Source organism: Gymnogyps californianus, chromosome 1 (assembly GCF_018139145.2).
Source record: "Gymnogyps californianus isolate 813 chromosome 1, ASM1813914v2, whole genome shotgun sequence".
NCBI lineage: Eukaryota > Metazoa > Chordata > Aves > Accipitriformes > Cathartidae > Gymnogyps > Gymnogyps californianus.
The window spans coordinates 22,093,205-22,107,976 of record NC_059471.1 but is presented as its reverse complement, the minus strand read 5'-3'; the positions used below and the strand labels follow the sequence as shown (position 1 = coordinate 22,107,976).

The window sequence follows — 14,772 nt, the reverse complement described above, 5'->3', positions numbered from 1 at the left end:
ATGACAACAAACTCTGTGTTTACTAGTCCTGGAATTATTAATTCTGGCCTATTTTACAATAGTAGATGTAAACAGTTTATCTGTTCTGATGCAGAGAGTAAAAGGGGCTGAGAGACAGCTTGTTGAAGAGTAAGATCTTGGAGTATCTCTGGAAGAACTGGTACCAAGAGATTCGCTGAACTTGTTCAGGCTGTGGTGGCGGGGCCTAAGGCATTCATCTGCGGTTCAGCCTACCCTCAAACTGAATGCAAACCTAAGGCACCTTCCAATTTTGACAGCCTCTGAACAGCGTTTTTAAGATGTTACTTTGGAAAGACCAGGGTTTTTAAATGGGATCTGATTTTCAGTGAATTGTCCTGACAGACAGCAGTGAGTAGAAAACTGAGAGGATCCTATTAGAGCTAATTAGCGATAAACTTCACAGTACTTCCCTCACAGTCTGTATCTATGGGAGGTACAAAAGAACATGGCTATGTCCACTCTACTAAATATCTTGCTTTTTAGCTTGTGTGACACTGACACCACCCAAATTGCATGAAGCGCTCTCTCTCGCTACCAGTTTTGTTGAGGGGAAGGTGGGTAGAGGTCCAAACGGGAGCGAGTGGGAGAGGTAGCAGTTGAGCAGCGTGTTCAGTCAGGAGTCCATGCTCAAACTCACCTCCTGGTCCTCTTGTTCGGTACTAACTGATATGACCAAGGATGGAGGGGTAGTAGCGGCCTGGAAAAGGACCATTCCTTGATTTTGCATTTTAATGTAACCACTGCTTTTTGGTATAAATACAAACATGCTGAACAAAAATGCTGAATACATTCAAACAGTTATCACCCTGTTGTGACACCGCAGGGAGAAGAGAAAACACTGTAGTAAGCATTTTAAGCTATTCTCATGTGATTATTTTGTGTCTAGTTTTGTTGTTCTATTGAAAACAATTTCTAAACTTGCAAGACTGGGAGAGCAGATGAGAAATTTCAGGTCGGTTTAGCCAGAGCACTCACAACTTGTAAGAGAAGCTAGTTCCTTCAGAGAAAGTTGTCTTATGGACCGCCAAGATGTACAGCAAATTTTACCTGAGCTTGGTGTTCAGCCAGCAGACTGGAGAGTGGTGAGAAAGAAATAGTTGAGGAATCGAGGGAGGGGAAAAGCACTTATGTTACTTGAAGATGAAGTCAGTGGCCATGTTATACAGGTTGTTGCATGGAAAAGGTTTTTACCTCAGATTGCTTAGGTATGATATGAAAATCTAACGTGACTGATTTTAATAGGCAGAACTGACTGAGTTTTCTCACCTATTTGCCACTAGTGATAATTAGCCGCTTTTGGTACAGCAAAATAAGCTTAATTTTGAGAGCTTTAGACTCCAAATATGTCACAAGTCAAATTTGTAGGTGACAAGCAGCATGTTTGTTCTCAAAGAAGATGAAGTTAGAAAGGTAAGTACTGATGCACGCAGTTGCATAATTTTATGGAACACCTGCCTAGAGTGGCTGATGAGAAAGATCTGCAAATTCACTCAATTTGCTTCACTTAAGAGTCCAAGGATGAGGTTTTATATCCAAACCCCATCCTACGCAAAACATCATATTCAACAGATACTTCATGTTCATTGTTTTTTGCTTGTTGAATTACTTAATATAATTTTCAGAAATATTATTTAGGCTTTGATAAGAATATGAGGTATTATCTACTCATGTCAAATATCTTTAAAGTATGTATTGTCATACTAAAACATAAGAACATCTTGATAAATACTAAAAATGCGTTTGTGAAGCTCTGTTATAAATAGCTACATGGTAAAAATGGATTAATTATGAGCACTTCAGTTCTTCACATATCAACATAAACTTTATATGCATTACATACAAATAATACAGACTGCTCAGCAGCTTCCAATTGGTTTGGATACAAAAATCCATCAAAAATCCAAAATCTCTATCAGAGAGGACTAGTTTCCTTGCTTATGTAAACATCTCTAGTATTTCGGCAACTTTTAACTTTAGAGAGCAGAGACACTTCACAGTAAATGATGCATAATGGTACAACCGCCAGGTAACTTCTTGCAACGGTTACTTGATTCAGCTGGTTATACTTTTGGTTTTAATCTGAACCTTGAATATACATTCTATTTTAGACCAGTCGCAGTATAACTCATCTGCTTGGAAACCCCCATTCAAAAATGCTCATGCAGTATGCCACAAGAAGAATGTTGCCTCAGAGCTGCTCTGACTTAAGGATAAATTCCAAAATTTATATGGAGGAAAAAGTACCGAACAGAAAAAAGACGGCTGCTTAAAAACCCTTGAGTCTGATCATCAGAGAAGGTACAGCTTCCAATGACTTGAACAAAAGCTGCGTGGTCCTAAGACACCCAGGCCTCTTAATCATCTTCCCTTTTCTCCGATTTATTCCTCTCACCTCCAAGATCAAAAGGCTTCCCGTTTTCTTCCCTCACTCCTGCCCCCACCAAATAATATATTTACCTTATAATTCTAGCCTGAAAACATGTAATCTGAGGAGGAAACATCAAGGAGAATGTCCATTCAGAGAGACTAGATATACTTAAATTCTTTCTTCTCCATATATATATTAAAAAAATATATACAAAGTTTATTTCAGAGACTTGAATGTTCTTTAACACACAGAAGAAAAGGTCCAATATAGTAATTTCTGAAACAACTTAACGCAGGCATTTCCAGGGCTGAGCAAGTGTATAATTTTAACTGGAGTCTTCATAAAAAAAAAGTTATATGTTCTAGAGAGAAAATCATTGTTGTAAGACTACTAGGCAGTTGTCATAAGAAAGCTACAAAGGATTAGCGCACCAGGAAGACGTACTAAAGTTTTCCAAACTACATGTTCAAGTCTCAAGTTAATTTTTTTTTGTTTTAGGTCTGTAAGATGTAAGCTTAATAATGAATATGTAAAAAATAAGGCATTCAGGAATTTTTTTTTAAATAAAAAATAGGCTATTAAAAGTATGCAAAGCAGCAAAATGGCTACGAGTTGCAGCAACACTGCAAATATAATTACAAAGTAAACATGACTTAAAGACTGAAAACTTCTGATATACTCGATACAGTACCTAATCCAGCGAATGACTCGCAGAATCAGTTTATCAATGTGAGAAGACAAAGTGGTTCTGCAATTTTCAGATTGCAGAGTATCAGTTATTCCTAACTTCATTTATAAAATAAGGTATAATATTTATAAAATAAAGTTAGTCACAGTGTACTTGACACCAGCTCAACTCTCCCTTTGAACAACTGTAACTTATATGAGAGGTTTGATTTTTTTATGCATGCAGGAACTTACCAAGTGGAATGCCTTACTATCTGGTTTAACTTTATGTTTTTCCATATATTTGATAAGGCTGCAGTTGGTATACCTAGAAAAGGAAAAAAACGTGACATTTCTAATATGCAAATCACCAATACTGCAAAGCCTTCTTAGTAGCCACAAAACATATTAATAAGAACAGTTTAGTCTGCATTGCTAATCCACTAAGCAGGGAAAAACCACAACTACCAACGTCAGAGATTGCTTAAAAAACAGACACTACAGAAATGCTTCTCTTTCCCTCACATGCTTGTAAAAAACACATCACATCCACACAAAAAGCACACTTTTAACCCACATGCAGACAGCAAACTATCACTTGGATTTAAACTGCCTTTTAGCAATTCTACTACTACACAGTTTCATTCTGTGTATTTCTAATGCCAGTGAACATGGAGATAAATACTAAGCCCATCTTAACACTCTCCTGCAACATACAGGTTGCTACAAGAACATCCATGAATTCACTTTTTTGAAGAGGAGCTCAGAAATAAGGTTTCTAAATGGCTACAATAGCATGGCAGATGCAAGAAATGTATATAACAGTATAGCCCCAAATCCCTCAGCATGGAAACACGGCAACAGGGTAGGGTCTTAAGTGCATGTATTAGACTCTGGCAATGTGACAGCAAAACTGAAAGGTATTCTTTTCTTTAGCCTTCATAAGCTACCCTAGACATCAAACCTGACACTTACACCCACTGTTTGCTGGAAACAGTATAAGGTTACCAGATCCCTTTTATGCAGCTATCACAGAAAAATCATTTCCAGTACCGCAGATTTGGAAACAGCTGTGACAAACTGTGCTCAGCAATCTTCAGAGCTGTGTGGGGTCTTACTGGCATCACCCGTTTCACACCTGCCACCTTACCATTTACAGTCTGTCTCTAGCTACTCTTCTGATTCACACCACCTCAACAGGCCAAGTTCATCATTATGAAACTACTTTATTTTTCTGTTTTCACAATCTAAGTCATAACCATGTCATAGTCCTTGTTTGGCATCTACATAGAAAACAACTTAAGCTACAAGAAATTTAGGGTGGGAGGGAGAAGTAAAATATGTTTTCTTAACAAAGCTCAACTCAAAGCAGACTTACGTGTTTCTCCGGAAATCTTTCATTAACGTTGAATGTTCAGGCATCTTTTTTATGTCTTCCCAATCTTTATCTGCAAAATCAATATTTATTAATAATTTTTTTCCTTCCCCTCCCCCAGGTAAAACAAAGGCTTTCCAAGTATCTCCGTAACCCTGATTTTTTTTTTTTTTTTTTTTTTGAGTCTGCTTCTCTAACCTTGCAGATACTTATTTCTTTCTACTCCTTGGCTCATACTCCTTCATCACCTCTTCACAATAAATCTTCACAATACCAACACCTAAGAGGTTCCAGTTGTGTGCTGATTAACTCAAGAACTTAAAAAAAAACACCTGCTGGCTACAGTGAAGATCACCACATGCCCAAACAATAACACAGAAGAAAAACATGTCAGCCATTGTGCTTGCACTCTTCAGGACTGTTATTTAATTTATTCAGGCACAGTCGTGATCTTGGGATAGGAGTACACAAGACTCCCGCAAATGCTGTCTCCTTCTAAGGGATTTTCCATTCTCACAGCACTGTCTTTAGTTACAGGAAAATGCCCAGGGGTACTGTGTAAATTTCTGCTGTCTCAATGTAAAAGAAATACTGTTAGCCAACAAAAGGTTAAGAAAAAGTAACATTTGCACACTCAAATTAAAGAATATTTCATCTCAACTTTTCTGTTTAGACAAAACCTGAAATAGATTTAAAAATAAAACAAAAAAAATCACTACCAGCACCTAGCCTCAAATGTATTACACTCTGTAACTCCTGAAAAGCCTCTGTGGGCAAGTAGTTCAATTCAAGTCAAATCTTTACTAAGTCTTATTACAGTTGCAGAACACTGGGAGCTTAAAAATACTAAGTGAATAAATAAATCAGAGATTAATGATTTAATTATTATTTAAATAAAAGACTCTCCTCTTTCCCTATCCCCTATCCCAAAGACATGTGAAACTGTTTCAAATAAGGCAAGTGTCAATTAAAAAGAAAAAAAACTTGCTGCAATTAAATGAAAAATAATATTTCTTAGTGTCATGGTTTAACCCCAGCTGGCAACTAAGCACCACGCAGCTGCTCGTGCACTCCCCCCCACCAGTGGGATGGGGGAGAGAATCAAAAAAACCCAAAACCTCGTGGGTTTAGAGAAAGACAGTTTAATAGGACAGAAAGGAAGGAAAAATAATTATAATAATAATATGACAATAATAATACTAAAGGAATTAGACTATACAAAACAAGGGATGCACAATGCAATTGTTCACTACTCGCCAACTGATGCCCAGTTAGTTCCCGAGCAGCGATCTGCCCCTCCCAGCCAACTCCCCCCAGTTTATATACTGGGCATGATGTCATGTGGTATGGAATAGCTCTTTGGGGCCAGTTTGGGTCAGCTGTCCTGGCTATGTCCCCTCCAGCCTTCTTGCTGGCTGGGCACGAGAAGCTGAAAAATCCTTGACTTAGTATAAACACTACTTAGCAACAACTAAAAACATCAGCATGTTATCAACCTTATTTTCCTACTAAATCCAAAACACTGCACTATACCAGCTACTAGGAAGAAAATTAACTCTATCCCAGCTGAAACCAGGACACTTAGTAAGAACCAAAGACCTTCAAAAATCAAATGGAGACCATTAGAAAAGGATTATTTAAACCAATTAGAAAACAATAATGAGAGTATCATCTATTTATGTAAGCTACACAAAGACAATGTAAAACCCAAATGAAGTAAGAAAAGCATAAGAAAAGGGTAAAATTCTAGGCTAAAAGCAGAAAAGGACAGTATTGCTTAAAGAAGCAAAATCAGGGGGGATTTTCAAGAAAATATAAGTACTTAATATGCAAAGGCAACACTTCCAGGAATCTCATACAGCACTATACAAGCAATGAAGTACATATAGGACAAAAAAAAAAAGTCAAAGGGAAAAATAAGAGCAAATTTAATAACAAAATTCTATAATCACACAAACATAAAGACCACAAAATTCATGTGATAGGAAGAAGAAAGTCCACCAGAACAGTAAAGAAAAATATTATTAATAGTGAATGGACAACAGCAGGGAACACAAGCAGTGAGGAGAAAGATGACCAAAAAGTAAAAATAAGGTCCCTGCTATTCTGACATCTGAGATTATATGAACACAAGAAGACAAAGCATTAACTGAAAAGATGCAAGACAGCCTGTAGAAAAACAAGATATGACCAACACTGAGGGGAAAATGCAATAAGTGATATCCACATTGTAATTGTTTTGGTTCATGCAACAAGTCCTTTGTTCCGGTTTGGAATAAAGACATTTTCTCCATATCACAAGCTTTCTACCAGAGGAAAAAAAAGTTAAATACTCTGCCCTACTTCCAAATGCTATGTTTAATTTAGCATGAGTTAAACATCTGTATAGTATTCACTAAATGTATAGATTTTTGCTTGGTTTCATACAATCATCAGTTGCTTTCCAAATCTATAATCAGTACTGAAGAAATGCAGAAATATTCCTTTTGATTTTTAATCATCCACCATTAAACATGATCTTTTAAAATTATAAAACATTGGTACGTGTATACGCAAAGATAATCCTACCATTAATAGGAAAAATATCTAATATGACCATTAGATTCTAGATTTATAACTCATGAAATAAAGATTGTGTTTGAACAGCTTTGTTGCTTTGATCAGCTGCCACCTTCATATGCAAAGAAAGCAATACAGATATCTTTCTTTGAACAGCAGTGATAAAAAAAGTACAGTATGTACCTGCAGGAAATCCCATTACATTGAATATTCTGTCCAGCTGGTCATGGTGATAAGGATTACTAGTTTTGATATCTTCTTGTCGACAATGGAATATTGGCTCTGATGTTAGCAGCTCTGCAAATATACACCCTATGGCCCAAATATCTTTAAAAAAGGAGAACAGAAATAAAAAAAATCAAATCAATCTTTCCAAAAGCATCTTGGTGAGGTAGAATGTTAGGTTTTAGCTTATCAGAGATAAGGTCCCTGCATTGAAAATTTCAAGTTTCTATTGTAGGAGCGCAACACTTCCTTGACTTCTCCTTTTAGCTACAGATAGAGGTACGTAATTCAGTAACTACACAGGAGCTGAGAGAGTATCATACAAGTTTTTGTGGGGTTTTTAAAGTGTAGTTACCATTTATTGCTGTAAAAATTAATTTGATTAAGAAAAACACCACAGGAAACTATTTGGGTAGCTGTCCATGCATAAAATACAAATGAAGACACGCCAACCAACATCCTGCTCATTCACTGCCATACTGTCCCCACCAAGAAATGTGCCCTCTCTGATCAGCCACTGGGTTTAATAAGTATTAAATGACCCAAAAAATACAAGTTGAAAAGCAGTGATATGGGAATAAACCAAATGCTATCTACAAAACCTTGTGGAAAGAGAGTAACAAGAAAATCGCTCCATGCTCACATACCTCACCTCTTTCTTTGATAACATTCATTTACAAAAAAAAACCCAAAACCAAAACCCTTTGTTTTAACTGTTGTGTCCCAATCTGCAAAATCAGATAGCCTGAATTTTCCCAGTCGTTTTCCTGATTTTTTTTCTAGTATATACAAATGCAATTTTTAACTTACATAAAGTAATGCTACACTGAACCTTGAATGAACAAGAAAAGGTCATGAACAAGGACAAAAGCAAATGATGCAGAGAGCATAACCCCATTACTCAGTGTTTGTATACAGTCAGTTTTTATCTCTGCTGAAAAAAAATTATGTACTAAAGGCTATGACCATCAATGCAGTTTCACATGCTGCAAGCAGAAGAAAATGCCAGTAAAGTGAAGGAACATGCAAATACAACAAAAAAAGCAGTTTAAACGAACATATAAAGAAACGTATTTAACCTATAAAAGAAATATAGTATTAACAGAAAAGTAAATTAAAATACATTTAAGTCATAAACATTAGAATTTCTGACAAAAACACTGACATGATCTCAAAAAAATGATGGCTAAGGTCTGAGGAAAGAATTTCAGGTTACAGAAACAACAACATGTATGCTGACATACAACCTCCACGTTTGTGCACAGTAAGTGGTGCATTGCAGGGGAAGTTATTTCCCCAAAAATGGTTGCCAGGCTTTAACTATCTTTTAAACCAGCCAGCAAGAGAAAAACTTCCCAGTCCTCTTCCCTACAGTCTCTCTCCCTTCCACGACCAGGCTGTTCACATCTACTAAAAGTGAACCTCCCTCCGGCCTGCTCCTGGGCTATTCCCCCTGTCCTACGGCCACAGCACACACCGGCTCCTGCTATCAGTGACCCCTTACCCCTGAAATGGCAAGAGCAGAGACTGGCAGAGCGAAGTCAACCGTGCCATGCCAAAGCTGTTAAAATTCAGACTGATAAATATGAATTAAGTGGTGAGGAGGATGCAGCATTAAGCTGATGTAACTAATGCCATCCTCACAGCGTCTGCATTCTGTGAGGTTTGTTTTTTCTGCATATGCCTGATGCAGCATCATAGCATAGCCTGTTGCATGACACTGACCACATCTCACTACTTCAAGCAATTCCTGTTCACACTTGTGCTTTGAAAAAGACACAGAAAGAGGCTAAAATGCAGCTTATTTTTATACTTTAGTTTCCGTGCAGCCAATATATTCTCCATTCTGTACATTCCTTATTTCATGTATTTATTACACTAGGTAAAAACCTCTGCAATAAAATTAATGCACTGTGCCTCATCATCATCACAATATGGATTCTACTAATAGTTCGAAGATGCATCCGTATTTTGTATTGCCTCTAACAGCATTTATGAAAGTCTTGTGTGAAAGCCATATAAACTTACACTGCATCGCAGGGCATTTGGAGCCAAACCCCAGAAATATTTCACTCCTATATATAGCCAGAGACCATAGTAAACTAAACAATTTGTCAAAGTTTAATATTTCTTCAAGAAATCAGTAACATACCTTTAACTCAGCTACTGTCCTTTGTACTATTTATCAATGCTTCAATATTTGGGTACACTTTACATAAAGAACAAAATAGTAAGTTTTCGTCCAATTTACTTACCAATAGCTTTGGTATAATGCCTTGCTCCAAGAAGCAACTCTGGAGCTCGATACCAGAATGTTACAACTACTGGATCCAAGTCTGCTAAAGGCTTCAGAGGTGAATTAAATAATCGGGCAAAGCCCATGTCAGCTGCAAAATTCAAAGAGAGATGCTTTAAAATTTGAGGAAAACTACCAATTATTTTCTTTTTTAAAAAACAAACTGATTGAGTTTACTTGTTAGCGCTACCATCACTGCTAAATAAAATGCAAACGCAGACTGCAGCAGATATGAATTCTGTGAGCAGATTTTCTTAAAGCTTTTGTAGAAGTTACTGGATGTCATCACCTATAAAGTATATCATTATAAATCATTACTAACATGAGCCATTTAGAACAAAGAATTAACCATTGTTCTGAAAAAGCGCATCAACTCACTTCTCAGGACACTGGTAAATCCTGACTCATTATACCTGATATTCTCCAGTAAAATATTCCGTTATTACAGGATGGTCTTTCAAGAAGCAGCATTTTAAATGTGAGCAAAATGCAGGTTCTGCAAAGGTTAGAATGATTTATAATACATACGTGCACATCACAAAAGCTCCCTTCTCATGAAGTTAGCTGTAGCAAGATTTCCTTCACACAAAAACAGCAACTAAGCCTACAGCATCTGCCTCCCTGCTCATTTTCTGTCAAGACATATTTCCAGTATCAAGACACCAGTACTAAATACCATTTAGGTTATGATTTTAAAATGCTGTTTGGGGGCATTATATCATTAAAAACTGCTTTTTAGAATTGGTAGTACACAACTGCCTAAAAAACTGTCTGAACTACCAAATATAAGTAGATACAGGAAAAAAATGGGCAGAGACTAAAATATGCACCTTCTCCCACCAAATCGCTTTCCCGACCCACCACTCCTCTAATCCCAAGACCGAGGGACTCTGTGGTGCAGGGATATACACATGCTGAGAAAGACTCGAATGAAATGAGATGAGTAGCCATTCTGAGGGAAAAGGACCTACACGCTATAGCTCACTGGTTGAAGGAAAACTGCAGTGTAAATATGGGTCTCTAACTTGACTACGCAATCCTTAATTTTTTTCATATGCATTCCTATTTATGATTGTTTTAATGCATTTAAAAAGAGAAACATTTTACAGTTTTCTACATTAAAATATCGATTACTCAAGATATGATCAAGTCACTAGTACCTATGAAAAATAAGGAAAATTGTTGGCAGAAAGTGAATTTGACTCAAAATGACACAAAAAGCCTACAAAAATTATTTTAATTTAAATACCAGTTATGTATTTTTTAGAAAAATTAGTTACACTGGAAAAGTGGAAGCCCTTGGTATGGGTATAACTTCTGCATTCTTTTCCTGCTGTGGTACTATCTTAAGAAAATAATAAGAAAAAAAATCTACATTTTGATAACACACTTAGAAATCCAGGGTCCCCCTCCCTCTTCCCCCACTGGGAATGGATGGCTCAGAGGACTGGTGGTCCGATACAGAATCTTTCACCTGTCCATTAACAGAGTCTGACTAAATTTAGTTGTGTTCTAAGTTATTCCCAAATTAATTCAAAACTATAAATTAAGAAATAAGTGGGTGGTCTATGTGCAATTACTAGCAAGTAGTTGTGTACAGTAAATACCACCACCACAGCTGAAAGTGAACGTGCCCAGAGGATGACCTACATTCTCAATTTTGGAAGCAACCGCTCCGTGAAGAATAAGGTAATAGGAAGAAATTTTCCCTTCTGCTGTCCGTGCTGTACCTGTTTTGTACAGAGAAGACCTCAATCTCTACTGTCAACTTTAAACCTCGGAAGGGCATTAAAAACTTTCAGGGTAGGATCTGCAGACGTGTTCAGCCCTGGCCCGTCTGCTCCTTGGATTTCAAAGGGCGAGGGAAGAACTAGAGCAGCACTGAACACTCTAAGAAAATCCTACCCTGAATCATTACGCTAGTGATTAACAATATAGTTCAGATAAACAAAACAGTAAGAGTACAGAGCAACAATGCAGAAGAATAATCTCATAAAAGCAAGCCAGAGGGAAGTGAAAAAGATGAACTAGCTTTAAAAAAAACCCCTTCCAAACAGGGCTGCATTAACATAACAAATGTAAGTAGGCTGTGCACTAGCAGTCTGCTATCAAAGCACTGCCACCACACTAATGCACAGCCTGGTATAGCTTATTACTGTTAGACTACAGTTATTTTTTATTTATTTATTTACTTTAATTTAAAACAACTGAAGTTCTACAAATTATCTTCTCACTGCAAACAGTAACTCCCACCAGAAAATGTTACAATAGTGGGGAAAGTGTTGGGTCCTTCCTACCCTGGTACACCCCAGTTTGAGCATTTAGCAGTTCTCACTAAGCATTTTGGCTCGATTACTGTGTTTTCTGGACTTTTAAGATCCCTTGCATTTATCTCCAAGGGACCTGTCTACCCTTTCAAGAACATTTTGTAGGCTAAATGCCACCTTTGATTCCACTATAAAATTTAAGGTTTATAGTAATGAGTAGTTCCCTATTTAGATTTTATAAGCAGCAGCAAGATAATGTCATGGCATTACAGGGGTAAATGGAGGAAATTTTAAAATCCCATTTCTTTCTCCTCCTTTCCCCCTAGCTAGCTGTCATCTTTATCCCCATATCAAAATCCCCCACCCCACACAAACACCCACTTAAACAAAATAATGACATTTTCCACTTTTTATCCATGAGGCTACAGCATTTCATCGTCAGAACTGGCGCATGGGGCTAATATCAAGAAGCCAGTCACTCAGAAAACAGCATTTAGGCAATGTGCCCAGGCACATACTAGTATTACAGTGACTACTTTAGGTGGTACAACTGCACCTTCAGAACATTCTAACTTAAATGCTACACTGGGACTTATCAAAGATATAAACATACCAATTTTTACTCTTCCTCGCTCAGGACCTTCACCCATAACTAAAATATTAGCAGGTTTCTGTGGAAAAAAAAATAAATATACAATACATATACCACGATAAACCTAAACATAAGTCTCTGAAAAGTTAGTTAAGCTTTGTTTTGCCAGTTTTAAACCAACTTTGTTTTGATAAAAATGACAAGTTTCTCTGTCACAGTAAAGCTGTGCAAGGACCCAGACACAGGCTCGCCCTGACTGCATCTTCCTCACGTTTCTTTTTGGTGTTTCTGTGCTCCAGCACCATGCTCCCTAACTGACACCCTGGTGTCTGTCCTCAACCCACATGAGCCGGCAGTCGCCGAGCCACCAAGATTTCTACCAAAATTGTCCTAGATCCTTTTGGCGGGAGGCAGTCCCGTTGCTGCCTACCACCTGCTCCTCCAGCACAGGGACGGGAAGCCAGCTCTACAACATGCTTTGCCCAGGGTCATTAGGCACATTTGCAGGCATATTTTACATAAAAAATACCCCAGTGAGATACAGATTAAACATTACCATATCACTTTATATTGGAGAGAAAAAAATTATCTAAATTATTCCTACTTACAAGTGTATACCAATTCAGACAGCTGCAAAACTGGAAAGCGTTGCCTTTACATTATTTTTCTCTCCATCTTCCCTTTCTTTCTTTTACTAGAGAGGCGAGTTAAAGAATTGAGCTAGAGTTCAGCTGGTTAGAAACATAACCACTCACTTCTTAATCCTATATTTTCTGCCGTCCTGTTTCTCATAATCCAGTCTCGGCATCTGCAGTCAGAAGATTCCTCAAATGCTAACACTGTTTATATAAATCAAACCTGCAGTGCTTATTCTGAGGGAAAAAAGTCAGGAAACTCACAACTAAAGCTGAAAATGTATTCTAGACTTCTTTTGAAATGGAGTGATTTAGATCCCCATTCATACTGTAAATCCTGGACAAAACAGGGGCTCCTATTCAGTTGTGAACTGTAAGAATTATAATACGGCTGAGTTACAGCTCTTGTTTTGCTTTCCCAGTTTAAATTGATCTGAAGAAAAAAGTATCCCAGCAAGATTGTTTAGGCTACCTAAAAGTTAATATAATAAATCTTAATATCTTAGTATGATTTACCAAACACGTATTCTAGGAAATTCTCAAGTCTTCCTGAAACTACCAGGCTCTGGTGTAAACACATTCAAAGAGACAAAAGACCACAATTTGATATCAATCTAGAAGTGATTTATACTGCGTAAAACAAGGTGCAAAAAATTAATAATCCAGCAAAAAATTTCCTTGAGAAACTTAATTACTACTGCTTATGAAAGGCTCCAACATGGATTTCTGAAACTGTACAATCCACATACAAAATACGTAAAAGAAATTTGAGGTGTTGCATCTCTTCTCTGAGAGCAGGTTAAAGACGGAAGAAGTGTTATAGCTTGACTGTGATCAAAAAGGTAACATATATCCCATTATCTTTCCAACAGCAATAACAACAGATTGAACTTGTGCTGCATTAGCTCAGTGATATACAGAAGAACTCGTGTCCCACGCCACCACCACCGCTTTTTGGGGTTTTTTTTGATAAAGGCATACACTCCAGGTAAGTACTGCTTCAACATAAAAATGCAGTATGTGGGCACACAGCTCACAAAGCATTCAATTTTGATTGTTTCTAGAAAAGTCCTAGAAATAAACAAGCAGCATAAATCTTTAAATTCAGAGTTAGTGTTGAAGTTTAAAGCAATTCAAACTGCCAGGTAGGAAAACACATAATTTCACCACATAAACCATTCTATTGCTACGCTGTGCCTTGAAGAGAAAATATGCATCTCTTACAAAAGCTGCTTCAATATATCTGGGGTGTTAATAAGCTACATGTCTAATTAATATTTTTGAGTAAACTTAACGATCCGTTACACAGGCACTAAAATTTTTCAGATAAATAATACATTGACCTAAAGTATAATTCCCCCCGCCCCCCGCATTTTCACAGGTTGAGAATACTCTACAAAAATGCTTGTAACATCTTCATGATGTTTTTACCTTAAAATATTTTACTATTTGGATTTTGATAGGGACAAGGAGCCATATTCACACAAAGACTCCATTATGCCAGATGATTAATCAGCAGAGCACTGGGTAACAATCCCTGCCCCAAAGATCTTCTACCCTAAGTTCAAGGTAGGTACAGACGAGAAGACAAAGCACAAAGAGATGAGACAGTACTGGTTAGCAAAATAAGTAGCAACAGCTTGATTCACACTCAGATTTTTTTTTCCCTCTAAGGATTTAAAGAAAACGTTTAAAAATACAGACAATTTAGAAATCTGTGTAGGAGTCTTCTAAAGCCGCAAAATAAAATCAGAGGTCTTATTCTGAA

At 37.2% G+C, this 14,772-nt stretch overlaps 1 protein-coding gene across 7 annotated transcripts in view; it reads right to left on the bottom strand.

Moving 5' to 3' along the window:
* Positions 1–14,772, bottom strand: part of CDK8 (cyclin dependent kinase 8) — an 86,029-nt gene that overhangs the window by 11,197 nt on the left and 60,060 nt on the right. For 4 of the 7 annotated variants that reach the window (XM_050911062.1, XM_050911068.1, XM_050911086.1 and 1 more), the window contains exons 5-9: positions 12,391–12,448; positions 9,470–9,601; positions 7,173–7,316; positions 4,434–4,503; positions 3,311–3,383 (exon numbers count right to left, since the gene is read on the bottom strand). In XM_050911062.1, coding sequence (XP_050767019.1) covers positions 3,311–3,383; positions 4,434–4,503; positions 7,173–7,316; positions 9,470–9,601; positions 12,391–12,448 — 477 coding nt within the window. Of the gene's footprint in view, positions 1–3,310; positions 3,384–4,433; positions 4,504–7,172; positions 7,317–9,469; positions 9,602–11,160; positions 11,203–12,390; positions 12,449–14,772 lie in introns of those variants that run through there. The other 3 variants (XM_050911095.1, XM_050911073.1, XM_050911090.1) reach the window with 3 other exon arrangements.